The sequence below is a fragment of the Chiloscyllium plagiosum genome, chromosome 7 (genome assembly GCF_004010195.1).
Source record: "Chiloscyllium plagiosum isolate BGI_BamShark_2017 chromosome 7, ASM401019v2, whole genome shotgun sequence".
NCBI lineage: Eukaryota > Metazoa > Chordata > Chondrichthyes > Orectolobiformes > Hemiscylliidae > Chiloscyllium > Chiloscyllium plagiosum.
Window position 1 is genome coordinate 19292344 of NC_057716.1, and position 17171 is coordinate 19309514.

Sequence of the window (17171 nt, forward strand, 5' to 3'; positions counted from 1 at the left end):
ACGAATTGTGGCTGTTGTTTGGAAAACACAAACTTTCTATTAAACGGGTATAGTGATTTTCTGTTAGCTATCTTCTACAGCACGATTTTGTATAGCAGTTTTCCATCGCGCAATTTTCTGTAGCGCGTGATTGCAGAGGAACATAATCATTGCATTATAGCAGAATGACCGTACAGCAACTGTGACACAATACAGTGGAGGGTATCCACAATGTGAAGTTGGGACTTTGTCTCCATAATGATTATATAATGAGCACTCCAGCTGATAATGTCATGGACAAATGCATTTGAAACAGATATATTTCTGTGAACGATGCCATGAAGGAAATTATTTTCACTTGATGATTCCCTTGCCAAAGATTGCTTGATGGAAGGGCAGAGGAATTGGGGAAGCATTCCATGTGTCAGATAGGATTCAGGGCTGCAGAGGTAACATCATTGAGTATGTGATGAATTCTGAGAAAAACACTGCATTCCGTGATTGATGCAAGTGCTTCAAAACCCAGGGCTGTTCAATTATCATGCCAGAAATCCTAAAATAAATCACAGTGAAACACTTAATTAGAAATAAAATTGTATTATGCTTCAGCCTAGGTTTTATTTAGGAAGTTAGTTTAGTTTCCATTTTTCAAATTAGCGATAGGTTGTCATAGCTAATGTAATAAACACTAGGACACAACAAACCCGTCCCAGGAGAGAGACAAAATGTTTCTGTCTCTGAATTTCTCCCTGTTTCCTTTTCTGGGCCCTGCCCATTGACTAAATATTGTTCTGTGTGTGTGTGTATATTCTCATTATTATTCCTCAATGATATTTGATACTTCTCAGTGATGTTTGAATCCATTTCTATATCTAGTGTCTTTCTCAATCTCTGAATATATAGGATCCAGTCGTTTGTTCCCAGTTCTCATGTTAAGCATCTTGCCAACCCTTTTTTTTGGTCACGTTTATTTTGTTTGACTATTTCTGATGGGTGCTGGCAGTCAAGCACTCTGTGTATTTTCTGTATTTTGTAATGTTCTATTTATTTGGAGACGATGTCTGTTATGTTTGAGTTTTAATTTGTTGCTGCTCTGTCTTTTTAACTCTTGTCTGACCTAACATTTAGCAGAATTTTTCTTTGTTGGTGAACACTGGCTGGACTCTTTCAGTTGCCTGTTCTGGCTCTCCTTGCACCAGTGGGTGTGCTCCTGTTCCTGTCATGGCTTATTTTAGCTTCTGTGAACTCAGTACATTTCTCTTCCCCACCAAATGTTTGATGTTGTACTTTCTGGGACTCTTCTACATCTTGCATTTAATGGTGTTTTGCTGGACTGACAACTGGTGACACCAACTTACTTACAAGTACCTGAGAAAACTGTTCAAATCAGTCTGACTTTGCAATTTTTATCATAAATTGCACAGCACATGAGAAAGAAATGGTACAAGATTGGAAAATAATTTTTCACTGCCTGTCTTAATTAACAGTTCAAACTTCTGAGAGTGTGGTCACATTTAACTGTCACATTTAGCTTTCTGTAGTCCAGCTCACTCTTGTGGGAAGAGGAAAAATAGGATCAGTGAATCACTTCTTTACTGCAACCTCCGTTAAGCAGGTCAGGAACAAGTCTTCTGCCCTGGGGAAGAACTTGAAGGGAGAAGGGAGCCATGATTGCTGCAGATACTTTGCATTATATTTTTGATCTATGAGCAAGTTGAGGATTACAAGGGGTTCACAGTCAGATCAGCTAGAATTTTATTGAATGTCAGAGAGACCTTGATAGATTGAATGGTCTGCTCTTTCCCTTTCATGTGATCTTACAATTAGAGGTTATCCCAGTGTTTAAAACCGTCTGTGACACTGTTGGGGTGGAGATCTCTTTTGCAAAACTCCTAAATCACACTAAGCTGACATGCAGCAGGGCTCTGAGTAGATTAGATTGTTCATTTTGCCTGACAGCCCTTCTAACTCATTGGCTAATAGCATTCACAATGACAATTGTAATACAAAATGAATCAGGGAAGAAAGATTAATGAGAGTATGAAGTGAGCAGAGACTAGGCTGTGCTGTACAAGATTTTATTTTTGTTTATTTTTGTTTATCTGTCTATCTAATGCATGCCCCATTTATTCAAACCAGGTGCAGTTAACTTTCCAACCAAATTAAACTTACTAATATTATTTTGACCTTTTGATTTGAGTGGTTTTGAGGTGCCTGTCAATTTAATAAATGATATTGTTGATGGTCAGCCTTTTGTTAGGTGTTTAATTAAAATGAGATCCAGTAGCTGCACAGGGAGCCAAAGACCTCCATATTGAAAAGGGTGCAGTGCAAAAGCCCAAATAATGTTGAGTTGGCTATATTATTCTCTGCCTTTCTCTTTCTCTTTGGCTTGTGATTGCTCATCCAAAAAGGAGTTGGATATAACGTTTGAAGGGATCAAAGCAAGAACAGACTGTTGGGTTGGTGACCGGCCATGATCATAATGAATGGCTGAGCAGACCTGAAGGGCCAAATGACTGGTCCTGCTCCTATTTTCTGTTCTTATTCCCTTGCACATTCCATGCTTTCACTCTCCCAGTCTTTCATTTTGCCACTCATTCAGTGACTCTCCTACTTGTGGAAGAGAAACATTTGGAATCTAATTTGAAGAAAACTCTTGGAAATCCATCCTTACCCACCTAAGGCAATCCCAATATCCCCAATGTCCTTTGGACAAGCAGCTTAAACTGGGGTGATCCCACATTCTCCTGCAGTGCCCTTGAATAGGATTTCTTTTTATTCATTCATGGGATGAAGGGTGTTGTTGGCTAGGCCAGCATTTATTACCCATCCCTAATTGCCCAGGAGCCAGTTAAGAGTCAACCACATTGCTGTAGGTCTGGAGTCACACGTAAGCCAGATTACATAAGGATGGTACATTTTCCTTTCCTAAAAGACATTAGTGAAACAAATAGGGTTTTCTTGACCATCGACAATTGATTCGTGGTCATCATTTAGACTCTTAATTCAAAAATGTTTTAATTGAATTAAAATTCCACCATCTGCCAATGGCAGGAATCAAACCAGGTCTCCAGAACATTGCTGGGTCTCTAGATTAACAGGTCGACATGGCTAATGCCTCTCAACGATTGCCTTCCCGCGGGGAGTTTGAGTTCATCTATCTGCAATTCTAACTTTTACTCTCTCTGCAATCCCTGGGTGTGATAACTTTCATCTCTTTGGAAAGGATTTGCTCTTTCCTCTGTTTTAATCAGTGTTCCCATGGATTGGGAACATTGGACAGAGTAACAGATTTAAGGTGAACAGTTAAGTCAAATGTTGTTTTTCATTTCATGTGACTATAGGATTTATTCCTGGGCATAAAATTCTGTAAGCCCAACCGGTTTGCTTTCCTGGAAAAGTTGTATTAATGGCCCTGCAAAGCGTATCCCTTGCAACCATAATATGTCTGTAAGGTTGTAATCCAGATCAAGGTTAATACAGCAGATGCATTTTGTTTTGGTTTTCAGTAAGTAGTTCAACACAATACCTGACCATTGAGGTCCAAATTAAGAAAGGTGATGCAGCAAGACAAATGGTTTACGTGGATTACAATTAGGTTTTGCTACAGGAGCCATAATCTGGTGATGAAAGCTGATTGCTGTAGCTCAGTTGCTAAGGTAATTGGGGTTGGGATAAGGTGATCCATAGTAGCTTAGATGTAAGTTCTTGATGAGAATGAAGAAGAAAACAGTTCACATTCGATATGGCAAAGCTTCGGTTCTGTTTCTGTGGTCTGAGGTCAGGAGTTCAAATCCCACCTTAAATAATGAAATGGAGTTTAATTAATCTGGTCATTTGTAAGCTGGCCCTAGAAAGGTAACCTTGATATCCACTGTATTGTTGCAAAAGCCAAACTGGTTTGCTGATGATCTTCAGGATAACCGGCCATCCACATGCAGTTTGGTTTCTGTTCCATGTTTCCTGGTTGCTTCCTCATTCTAATTAGCCCATATTGACCTTCTCCCTATCATCAATTGTAGAAGTCACCAATTATGCCATCAGACAGTGCCCTCTCACAAAAAACTGATACTTACACTTGATTCACCACATGGAACTACGTCATTAAGCAATCCTATTACCTTGTCAGAGTAACAAAGGTTGGCCAGTAATGCTCATATTGTACTTGAAACATTAACTGCGCAGATGCTGCCAGATCTGCTGAGATTTGCCAGCACTTTATTTTTATTTCGAGTTTCCATCATTTGCAGTACTTTGCTTTTATTTAAGTGCCAGACATGTCAGTGTATTCATGTTCTGAAAACAAATATTCATCACAATTTCTACTTGGAGCAGGGTTGAGAATGCATTGGTGACGTGATATGAGTACACAATAGGACAGTCAGACAGAGGCTCCATGTTGATTAGTCTACTCAACCAGATTTTCCTTTATAATAATCGCATGTATTTGTGAGAGATATAGTGCAATACTATGCAGGACTTGCGTGTAGAGGGATGATATGGTGCAACATATTTTTTGACCATGTGAGAAAGAGAGAGTGATATTTTTATGGAGTTATTTGGTACCAAATTGGTATTGTTGGGGTAAAAAGATGCATTTTGATGTGCATTCCTCAGGACTTGCACAATAAATATCATAGTATTGGGAAACTCAGAGGAGGGTGCTGATTAGTTGGCAAGTGGAACCTGACCAGTAGAGGCATTGGAGTCCGATATATTCATATATAGTACGTAGGATGTTACAGCACAGTACAGGCTCTTTGGTTCTCAATGTTGCACCGACATGTGAAAATAACCTGATGCCTATGTAATCTACACCGTTCCATTATTATCCATATGTATTCCAATGCCCATTTAAATGCTTTAATGTCAGTAAGTCTACTACTGTTGCAGGCAGGCTGTTCCATGCCCCTCCTACTTTCAGTGAAGAAACTACCCCTAATATCTATCCTAAATCTATTACCCCTTAATTTAAAGCTATTTCCCCTCATGTTAGCCTTCACCATCCGAGGAAAAAGCCTCTCACTGTCCACCCTATCTAACCCTCTGATTATCTTATACATCTCTCAACCATCTTCTCTCCAATGAAAACAGCCTCAGTTCCTTCACCCTTTTGTTGCAAGACCTCCCTTCCATTTCAGGCAACATCCTAGTAAATTTCCTCTGAATCATTTCAAAAGCTTTCACATCCTTCCTATAATGCGGTGACCAGAACTGCATGCAATACTCCACTTGCGGCCTTACCTGCGTCTTGTACAGCCGAAGCATGACCTCGTGGCTCCGAAACTCAAGTCCACACAATAAACGCCCACACACCGTTTGTCTTTTGAAAACCCGATCAACCTGGGTGGCAACTTTCAGGAATTTGTGTACCTCGACACAGAGATCTCTCTGTTCATCTACACTGCCATGAATTTTACCATTAGACGAGTACCCTGCATTCCTGTTACTACTTCCAATGTGAGCTACTTCACACTTCTCTGCATTAAACTCCATTTACTCCTTCTCAGCCCAGATCTGCATCTTATCTATGTCCCTCTGTCATCCATAACATCCTTCAGCACTATCCACAACTCTGCCTACCTTAGTGTCATCTGCAAATTTATTTACCCATCCTTTCACGCCCACATCCAGATCATTTTTAAAAAATGACAAACAGCAGTGGCCCCAAAACAGATCCTTGCAGCACACCACTGGTAACTGAGCTCCAGGATGAACATTTCCCATCAACCACCACTCTGCCTTCTTGATCCAAACTGCTAAATCACCTTCAATCCCGAAACTCCATATTTTGTGCAATAGCATACCGTGTGGAACCTTATCGCGTGCTTTACCGAAGTTCACATACATCGTATCCACCTGTTTTGTCACCTTCTCGAAGAACTCGATAAGGTTTGTGAGACATAACCTAACCTTCACAAAACCATGTTGACTATCCTTAATCAACGTATTCCTCTTCAGATGATTATAAATCCTATCTCTTATAACCTTTTCCAAAACCTTACCCACAACCCAAGTAAAGCTTACTAGCCTGTAATTATCAGAGTTGTCTTGACTCCCCTTCTTAAACAAGGATACAACATTTTGCTATCCTCCAGTTTTTTTGGCACTGCTCCTGTTGACAATGATGACATAAAGATCGAAGCCAAAGGTTCTGCAGTCTCCTTCCTGGATTCCCAGAGAATCCTCTGGTAAATCCCATTTGGTCCTGAGGTCTTTATGTATTTTCAACTCTTCTAAAATTGCTAAAACCTCCCCTTAGGAAGAAAGGGATGGAAGGATACAGGGAGGAAGCTGGAATAGGGTGTCGAGTTGGATGCTTAACCATGATCACATTCCTGCTCCTATTTTCTATGATTCTATATTTGCTGTGGAGCAGGTATCAGCTAACCATGACTGACGGTTAACTGCCAAGCTTTGTTTCCATTTTAAACAAAATAGGTTGACTCTGGTTAGTCAAGGTTCCTCATTGGTTAACCTCATTGGTTAACAGGGTTAGATCACATGGAATATAGGGAGAACTAGCCATTTGGGTACAGAACTAGCTCGAAGGTAGAAGACAGAGGGTGGTGGTGAAGGGTTGTTTTTCAGGCTAGAGGCCTGTCACCAGTGGTGTGCCGTAGGAATTGGTGCTGGGTCCACTGCCATTCATTATTTATGTAAATGATTTGGATGTGAACATAGGAGGTATGATTCATAAGTTTTCAGATGACACCAAAATTGAAGGTGAAGTGGACAGCGAAAAAGGTTACCTCAGCACAACTGGATCTTGATCAATTTGGCCAATGGAATGAGGAGTGATAGATGGAGTTTACTTTAGATAAATGTGAGGTGCTGCATTTTGAAAAGGCAAATCAGGGCAGGACTTGTATACTTAATAGGTAGGTCCTGGGGTGTATTGCTGAACAAAGATCTTGGATTGCAGGTACATGGTTCGTTGAAAGTGGAGTCGCAGGTAGATAGGATAATGAAGAAGATGCTTAACATGCTTTCCTTTATTGGTCAGAGTGTTGAGCACGGGAGTTGGGAGGTCATGTTGCAGGTGTGGTTGCAGGTACAGGACATTGGTTAGACTATTGTTGGAATATTGCATGCAATTCTGGTCTCCTTTCTATCGGAAAGATGTTGTGAAACTTGAAAGGGTTATGAAAAGATTTACAAGGATGTTGCCAGGGTTGGAGGATTTGAGCTACAGGGAGAGGCTGAACAGGCTGGGGCTGTTTTCTCTGGAGCGTCAGAGGCTGAGGGATGACCTTAAAGGTTTATAAAATGATGAGGGACATGGATAAGGTATTTAAACAAGGTTTTTCCCTGGGTTGTGGGAGTCCAAAACAAGAGGCCATAGGTTTAAGGTGAGAGACACACAATTTAAAAGGGACCTAAGGAGCAACGTTTTCACACAAAGGATAGTGTGTATGGAATGAGTTGCCAGAGGAAGTGATGGAGGCTGGTACAATTACAAAATGTAAAAGGCATCTGGATGGGTATATGAATAAAACATAGAACGTAGACCAGTACAGCACAGTACAGGCCCTTCGGCCCTTGATGTTGTGCTGACCTTTTATCCGACTCTAAGATCAGACTAACTTACATACCCTTCATTGTACTATCTTCCATGTGCCTATCCAAGAGTTGCTTTAACGTCCCTAACATATCTCCCTCTACTACCACTGTTGGCAGTGCATTCCACGCACCCACCATTCTCTGTGTAAAGAACCTACCTCTGACATCTCCCCTAAACCTTCCTCCAGTCACCCTCAAGAATAAGACCATAAGACATAGGAGTAAAAGTAAGGCCATTTGGCCCATTGAGTCCACTCTGTCATTTAATCATGACTGATGGGCATTTCAACTCCACTTACCCGCATAGGAAGGGCTTAGAGGAACTGAAGGATTTGTTTCTGTGCTGTACTTCTTTATGATTCTATTACAAAATGGCTGTCATTAATTTTCTTGCATTAAAACACTTCAATATTGACAAATGTGTCATTTTTTCAACAATTCATTATGTATACTTGCCCATGATATGGTGCCTGTAAATGGTGCAAACTATGCAAAAGTGTTTTTATATATGGATCAAATGGTGTTTATTAGCTGTTAAGCATGTTACTTCAGGGAAGACTGTATATCTGTAGGTGGTTTTGTTCCATCAGAACTAACTTCATGTCCTGTTCACAGATGAAGGGTATTACCAGGGTGGCAAGTTCCAGTTTGAAACAGATGTCCCAGAAGCCTACAATATGGTGGTGAGTAGAAGAGCTTTTTTTTTTTAATCGTTTACTTTGCCTGAAGGGTAAAACAGAAGGAACTGGATGCAGCAAATTCAGTCTGAGTTTATCATGTTTTTGCATAAATCTTTGTGTACATCAAGGTGAGGAATGTTCATGCTGGGAAATGGGTATTTTGCTTTACCGGTGACATGTGAAAAATAATTTTAAAACAAAATAACCATGTCAGTGCAACAGTGTTAACATCGAACACTCTCAAAGCAGGTATAACATTGGTATAGACACAGTGTAAAACTCCCTCTGCACTGACCCAATCAAACACTCCCAGGGCACTACAGTATGTGGCTAGATACAGAGCAAAGCTGGCACTTCCAGGCCTAGTAAAGCACAGGTTAGATAAAAAGTAAAGCACACTCCACCCTGTTCCTATTGAATAAACCCAGGGCCGGTAAGATACAGGATTCGATACAGAGTAAAGTACTTAGTACACTGTTCCTCCAAACACACCCTAGGGCGGAAGAGTACAAGTTAAATATAAAGTAAAGCTGTTTCTACACTGTCCCCATCAAACTGTCCCAAGGCAGGCACAGCACAAGGTTAGTTACAGAGTAGAGTTCCCTGTTTCTAAAACCTGTTCTCCGTTCCTTCTTCATTAGTCCTTGAAGTTGTCAAGCCACATGAGTGAACCTTCCTGCTTTCTCCTCTATAGGTTCAGTAAGACCATGTCAGTTTCCCTCATGAAATGTGACAAGATGTCCAAAACACATTTCACTAGTGACTTAAAAAGCAGGCAGTTATTGACTAAATGCATCACAATCTTGTTGTACTGGATCCACTGTACGTGTAGTGACTGTTGCAGTCATGAATCCAAGGTGGTAAACTAGAGCTAAAAATTAAACTGGAGAAATTTGCTAGCATAAACAAATTAATTAATTTGACACCGTCATTGGGTCAGAGAGACTAAAGAGGACTATTATTGTTTTGGTTCATATCCTTCCTCTGATTTGAAACTGTGTAAAGATGGCCAGGAGCTGGGGAGGGGAATCAATAATTAAATCATAGAAGCTAAACAACCTACAAACTGCTTAGTCAAAAATTGTGAGGGAATGTGAATATTCATCAACGAGGTATGTCACCACTTTAAGTTCGAGTCACCATTGTCACAGAGGACCATAGAGCTGCTGTATGATTAGAAAGAGACCAGGTATAAGTTTAACATGAGGGTCACCATGTCTCAGGCAAAGGGCATGGTTCAGAAAGCGGGATCCATATGGTAACCTCAGTTAGTATGGGAATTGAACCTAGGCTGTTAACATCACTCTACATCACAAATCAGACGTCCTGCCAACTGAGCTAACCAACCCCCATCAGTGAGATAATGCATAAATTATATATAAAAGGAGGTTCGAGTACTTAGGACTTGGATAATGTTGGGAAGAGATTCATTCAACTAATACTTCAAGGAAAATAAATTGTTAGAGCAGTAGGTGAGAAATCATTGTGAGACTACAGCATAAAGCAGTTTCTGGTTTTTTTTCATTTTTTTTTTAAAAAAGTTTGATCATGTTTACTAGTTTAGACCTGTGCCCCATGGAGTCCCTATTGTTAAGGAGGAACTAAGACTGTATAAACTTGACATCCTATCTACCCTGTGTGCTGTGGGTAACCGTGCTTGTCATCTGTGTTTACAATGTCCAGCTTTTGCATTTGTTTGTAAATCTCTGCTGCATTTAATTGGGTTTCTGTTGGAGAATAATCATTTACATAACTTGGCTTGAAGACTACGGATGAAGAGAGGAATCTGAAAATTTTGCGTCTGCAGTTTTTGCCTGTTAGAAAGGAGAAGTGCCAATGTGCATTTTTTGCAGTTAGATGTGTCTTTGTCTGAAACTGTGGTAATTAGCTGTCACCTGCAGCTGTCAGGTTCTCTGCTGACTCACTGCAGCGGAGGACAGTACCTCCTGCCTCAGGTGCTTGCTAACATAACTAACACAATCTGGTCCCCCTGCCAAATGGTAATGGCTCGAGTGACCAAAATGAAACATACGGAATCAAAATATTCCCTGATTTATGGGCTTCACTGACCTGAAATACTTTGATCAGCTTAAAACTTCTTTCAGTAAGTACTGTTTACAACTTTGTAAACTTTAGAAAGCATTATCAACAAAGCAAATTTAATCATTTTGACAAGGATGGCATTATTTGAAACAAATCATCTATAAAAATGGATAGTACCTGAGAATTCAAAATTATAACAAATACATTGTTAAAATATAAATTCTGAATGCCTTAGCTGGGGCAAGCAAAGGAACAGTCATGATCACCACAGTTAGAAAGCAGCATCTTTCCAAAAGGATAAAGGAAAGTGATGAGAGCTCCTAAGAGAATTAATAGATCCATGCATGAAAGTGTAGCTAGAAAAGTAGATTTTGAATAGATTCAAAATGAGTGCAATTGCAGTACTGTTTTGGGAAAGCAATTCATGTGCGAACAATAATAACACGATGACTACTTGCAGTTGGAACTGTCCACATTGAGAGAATTTGGAAAACTGCAGGGTCAGAAAGAAATTACTTAGTGGTTTAAATAATTTTTAACCATATTAATTACCCCTATGTAATAGCTTGCATTGGGGTGATTTACAATCTGGGGTAAATTATACGCTATAATTTTTAGTATTATACTCTGGCTTTGGGGAAAGGCAAAAAAGACTTCAAGACAACAAACAGTCATGGCTCTATTTAAATGAGTTGAATGCATGAGACAAGGGTACTGGTTGAAATGGAGCTTATGAAGTACTATCCACTTGAGGCATGATTTGCAATCCTTGTAATGCTGTCAGAGTTTGAAATTGGATTTCAGTGCTGACTGCTCATTTTAATATTGTCTTAATGATCATGTTGGTTAAAAATCCCTTTCGCCCTGCACATGATTGAAAGTTGCCTTTGCACTAACCAGTAATATGAAAACTTGGATTTGAGCTTTGGTTAGTGGCCCCTGATCTATTTATATTGCGCAGGATGCATTTGTATTTTTTATCCAACAGTGGTTATGTATTCCTGGATGGTCCATGATTTACAATCAGAACTAAGATCAGGTGCAGTGCTAGGGCTAGATCTCAGATTGTATGATGCCCAGCAGTAAGGTTAGTTCAGGACCCCAGTGGAATGACTGTCGTATTCCGTGCTGAAGGTATGAAGGTTTGTTGCACCAGCTGTTATAATGGTGTTTTCATGTTTCTAATGTATACAGGACTGGGCAGAGAAATAATGATGAAATCTTAATATTGGAATGCTGAGTATTGCCATGAGTAATATCATTGTACAGGAGACATCAGTGCTTTGTCCATGTTTGGTGTGTGGTGCAACAAGTGTGTGAGTGAGCTGTAATTGCCCATTAAACCTGTCGGCACTAATTTTGCAGCAAAGGCTCTTTCTCCAGGGTGCTCAGCTGAATAGCAGCATAGTAGATCTCTGAATTGTTTAATTACAAGAAAATAGTTAAAAATCACAACACCAGGTTAAAGCCCAACAGGTTTTTTTGGAAGCACTAGCTTTCGGAGTGCTGCTCCTTCATCACAACCACCTGCTGAAGCTAGTGCTTCCAAATAAACCTGTTCGACTATAATCTGATGTTGTGTGATTTTTAACTTTGAGAAAGTGAGGACTGCAGATGCTGGAGATCAAGCTGAAAATGTGTTGCTGGAAAAGCGCAGCAGGTCAGGCAGCATCAAAGGAGCAGGAGAATCACCGTTTCGGGCATAAGCCCTTTTTCATTCCTGAAGAAGGGCTTATGCCCGAAACATCGATTCTCCTGCTCCTTTGCTGCCTGACCTGCTGCACTTTTCCAGCAACACATTTTTCAGCTCTGATTTTTAACTTTGTCCACCCAGTCCAACACTGGCTCCTCCACCTCAGGAAACAGTTGGCTCTGTCAGAAAAAGATCTGGTGAAAATAATAATGGAAGATAGGATAGAATTGTTCAAGATGCAGGAGGGGAATGGAGATGGGAGAGTGTGGATTCTGTGGGGAAGGGAGCAGCTGTGAGTGAACAGACTGTGGAGGAGAAACAGTGACCATAGGTTCATAAGCAGAGATTGTGAGTAAATAAATGTAGAGGGAGAAACCTATCCTGCCTCTGGGACCAACTTGGGATGCCAGTGCAGTAATGATGCTGTAATTGATAAACTCTTTGCGTAGCATGACAGAATGACGAGCTAAAAATTAGAAAAAATTGCATAACTGTTTTCTTCTCACACATGTTCCTCCCTCATCTTTTTTCATTAATGATAGTAAGAAGTAGAAATATAAATAGTCAGAGTCATTCAGCACAGAAACAGACCCTTTGGTCCAATTCATCCCTGCCAACTAGAGATCCCAATCTGACCAAGTCCCGTTTGCCAGTATTTGTCCCATATCCCTCTAACCCATCTACTCATATACCCATCCAGGTGCCTTTTAAATGTTGTAATTGTACCTGCCTTTACCACTTCCTTTGGCAGCTCATTCCATCCCCGCACCACTCTGTGTGGAAAAGTCATTCCTCAGGTCCTTTTTAAATCTATCCCCTTTCACCTTAAACTATACCCACTAGTTTTGGACTCCCCTACCCGAGGAAAAATACCTTGACTATTCACCCTATTCAAGCCCCTTATGATTTTATAAATCTCAGTGTCCGATGCTCCATGAAAAATAGCCCCAGCCGATTCAGCTTCTCCCTGTAGTTGAAACCCTCCAGTCCCAGCAACAGCCTTTTCTGCACCCTCTCAAGTTTAACAACATCTTCCCTGTAGAAGGGCAACTAGAACTGTACTCAGTATTCCAAACGTAGCCTCACCAATGCACCAATGAATTGGACCAAAGGGTCTGTTTCTGTGCTGAATGACTCTGACTCTATTTATATTTCTACTTCTCACTATCATTAATGAAAAAAGATGGGGGAGGAACATGTGTGAGAAGAAAACAGTTATGCAATTTTTTCTAATTTTAGCTTGTCATTCTGTCATGCTACGCAAAGGGTTTATCAATTACAGCATCATTACTGCACTGGCATCCCAAGTTGGTCCCAGAGGCAGGGTAGGTTTCTCCCTCCACATTTATTTACTCACAATGTCTGCTTATGAACCTATGGTCACTGTTTCTCCTCCACAGTCTGTTCACTCACAGCTGCTCCCTTCCCCACAGAATCCACACACTCCCATCTCCATTCCCCTCCTGCATCTTGAACAATTCTGTTGTACGGCCAAACATGACTTCCCATCTCCTGTACTCAGTGTTCTGACCAATGAAAGCGAGCATGCCAAACACTGCCTTCACCACCCTGTCTACGTGCGACTCCACTTTGAAGGAGTTACGCACTAGCACCTCTCGATCACTTTGGTAACATTTCCCAGGACACTACCATTAACCATATAAGCCTTGCCCTAGTTGCCTTACCGAAATATAACAGCTCACATTTATCTAAATTGAACTCCATTTGCCACTCCTCAGCCCATTGGCCCATCTGATCAAGGTCCCACTGTACTCTGAGATAATCTTCTTCACTTTTCATTTTCTATTGTGCTCATGACAACATGCAAAACTCACCACCTCACTACCTAATCAGCAGGCTGGTGACACATTCTTCATTGTCAAAGACATCCAGACTTTTATGTGATTGTGCTCCCGCACTAAGGCAGTCTGAGTACAGTGGGTTAATCTAACTGTACAATTGTAGGTTAAAGATTCTGTCTCAGTTGCTGAATAAGAATATCACATTGCAGCACCATGTGATTTAGCAGTTTCCTCCTACCCAAAAGCATCTTATCTGGTATAATATAGCATTGATGTCGAGGCCAATGTATCCATGTCAACTATGAAAGATCAAGGATAATTGGGAATAAACTCTTAGTTTTACTAAAGTATCTTGTGCTTCACCAGTCTCATGGCTTTACTACTTTAATGCATAACATTTATACAAAAGAACACTATATTACATAAGATGCAAAACCAAATCCTTTTCTTCTAATGCATTATATTACTCACCATATTTACAAATTCCAGCCAATGGGTGTACAGTGGCTAAAAGGCTTTAGTCAGTGACCTATCCCCATTCTGCCTTTACAGTAGCTGCTTTAAGCTTTAGTGCATCCCTCAACATGTAGTCATGAACCTTGGAATGTCAATATGAAGTACTCAGTCACGGACCACCCTTTGCACTAGAAAGTCAGCACGTTACAAGCAGATCACATGACATCTTTCACTGAATAGATGGATCCTCCAAGCACAGTTGATGTTTGACTCTGTGCATACGTGGGAAGAGTCTGTAGAGCACAGGGTCTGCATCATGGAGCTGCTTGAGATGAACATCAACAAAAACAATTTTGTCTCATTCCAAACATTTGTTTGCACATTCCAGGAAAAATGGAAATGGTCTGTTCCTCATTATGGCCACCTCAAGGTCAGCATGCAGAAGAAGTGAGACTTTGAATGCAAACAAAGGATCTGACTGGGAGGATCTTCCTCACCATCATCCAAGCTACAGTCTTGGTGCTTGTTTGATAGTTCTGATGATGAGACATTCTGTCATTCAACTTTGGTGTACTCAGGGAACCATCTGATCAGTTCCACACTCCCATTTTCCTGCAGGGCTTTGAGGAAGTAATGCTCCCTGATGAACTTGCGAGCAAAGGTGTACCACTGGGCCCTTTGCCTTTGACTTCTGTGTTGGTTGTATAACTGTAGGCCCAGGATTTGAGGTGCAGCTAAAATGTATTAGAGCCTGGCTGGGTCTATTTCCTGAACTAGACTGGCATAATTACAATACCCCAGGGCTTATGTTACTTGTTTCAACCTGTTTTCCTTAACCAAGTTGATGTTGTGGTAAGTTGTTCCTCCCCTATTCAACCAAAAGCTTTTTAAGACTTTGTGCAAATTTCCTGTTGTACTCTCCCACAACAGTGACTATATTTCGAAAGCAATTAGTTGACAGTGAAGTTATTTCACATAGCCTGAGAGGGATGATAAGACTACATATAAAATGATGATGAAGTTCCTCCAAGCTCCCCTTAGAAACAGGAAATTGCTGTCGAGGCCAATGTATCCATGTCAACTATGATGATGGATTTCCACCAAGACCTTGTGGCCGGCAGCACAAATGATGTAGCACATAATTTGGGGTCGCTCCTCGGGAATGTAGTAAATTTGTATGTTTTGATTTCTTAAATTTACTTGTTACACGTCCTCTACACTCCATTTGGCTATTTTGTTTTCTAAACACAACCCATTTTTAACCTGTAGCCTTTGAAATGGCAACTGCTCAAACAAAAATTGAGTCAGCCAAGTCCAGTCACGCTAGGCTGCGCCATTTGCCTAAGACTGAGTCTCCAGAGAGGCCGGATACTAATGAAGCCATGCTATGTAGCATTAAGAACATGATGGGCAATAGCATTACCAATTTGAATTTATAACTTCAGAGACGGTTAAAAAGGAGGTAACAACTGCTCTGAAGCCATTGGAGGAAAATGTTTCTTCGCAGTGCGGGACTATTTGGACCTGGAACATTCAACTAATGAGCATGATAACCAGATAGCTAGCCTCCAAGCTAATGTTAGTGTTATCTGCTACAGTTGAGTCTCTGACTAAAAAATGTGAAGACTTGGAGGCCTGCTCCAAGTGGAATAATATTTGACATGTGGGTTTATCCAAGGGATTGTAGGATCCTCACCCTACAGAATTTATGGCCCAACCTTTACAGGACCTGCTCAGATTTGAGGCTAAACCTGTGTTGGGTAGGGCTTATCGCACATTGCATGCTAAACCGAAAGAAGAAACCAGGGCGGCACAGTGGCTCAGTGGTTAGCCCTGCTGCCTCACAGCATTAGGGTCCCAGGTTCGATCCCAGCCTTGAGCGACTGTCTGTGTGGAGTTTGCGCATTGTGTGGGTTTCCTCCGGGTGCTCCGGTTTCCTCCCACAGTCCAAAGATGTGCAGGTTAGGTGAATTGGCCATGTTCAATTGCCCACAGTGTTAGGTGCATTAGTCAGAGGACAATGAGTAACTCTTCGGTGGGGTCGGTGTGGACTGGTTGGGCTGAAGGGCCTATTTCCACACTGTAGGGAATCTAATATCTCGCCCAATGGTTGTCAGGGGAGTTTAACTGTTGATTGAATCCTCACTTAGACCGTTCTTCCTCTGTTCCAAGTGCCTAGTCCAAATCTGCTACAATAATTCGGACTTTTATGGAGGAGTTTAATGTTGTTGATCCCTGGCAGTCCTTTAAACCTTCTTAAAAAAAAAATAAAAAATTCTGCATGTCCACCACACTTATTCAAGTCATATCCCTCCAAACCCTTCCTAGCCATATACTTATCCAGGTGCCTTTTAAATGTTGCAATTGTACCAGCCTCCACCACTTCCTCTGGCAGCCCATTCCACACACGCACCACCCTCTATGTGAAAAAGCTGCACTTGGGTCTCTTTTATATCTTTCCCCTCTCACCTTAAACCTATGCCTTCTAGTTCTGGACTCCCCAACCCCAGGGAAAAGGCCTTGTCTATTTACCCTATCCATGCCCCTCATGATTTTATAAACCTCTATAAGGTCATCCCTCAGCCGCTGATGCTCCAGGGAAAACAGCCCTAGCCCATTTAACCTCTCCTTATAGCTCAAATCCTCCAACCCTGGCAACATCCTTGTAAATCTTTTCTGAACCCTTTCAAGTTTCACAACATCCTTCCAATAGGAAGAAAACCAGAATTTCACACACTATTCCAAAAGTGGCCTAACCAATAACCACAAGTGGCCTAACCAATGTCCTGTACAGTCGCAACATGTACTCAATACTCTGACCAATAAAGGAAAGCATACCAAATGCCGCCTTCACTATCCTATCTACCTGCACTCCAAAGTCTCTTTGTTCAGCAACACTCCTTAGGACCTTACCATTAAGTGTATAAGTCCTGCTAAGATTTACTTTTCCAA

General features: G+C 41.1%; 1 protein-coding gene across 7 annotated transcripts in view; it reads left to right on the forward strand.

Annotated features, from left to right (window-relative positions):
- Positions 1–17171, forward strand: part of ube2f (ubiquitin-conjugating enzyme E2F (putative)) — a 121774-nt gene that overhangs the window by 77013 nt on the left and 27590 nt on the right. For all 7 annotated transcript variants that reach the window (XM_043693167.1, XM_043693160.1, XM_043693161.1 and 4 more), the window contains one exon: positions 8161–8228. In XM_043693167.1, coding sequence (XP_043549102.1) covers positions 8161–8228 — 68 coding nt within the window. The remainder of the gene's footprint in view (positions 1–8160; positions 8229–17171) is intronic.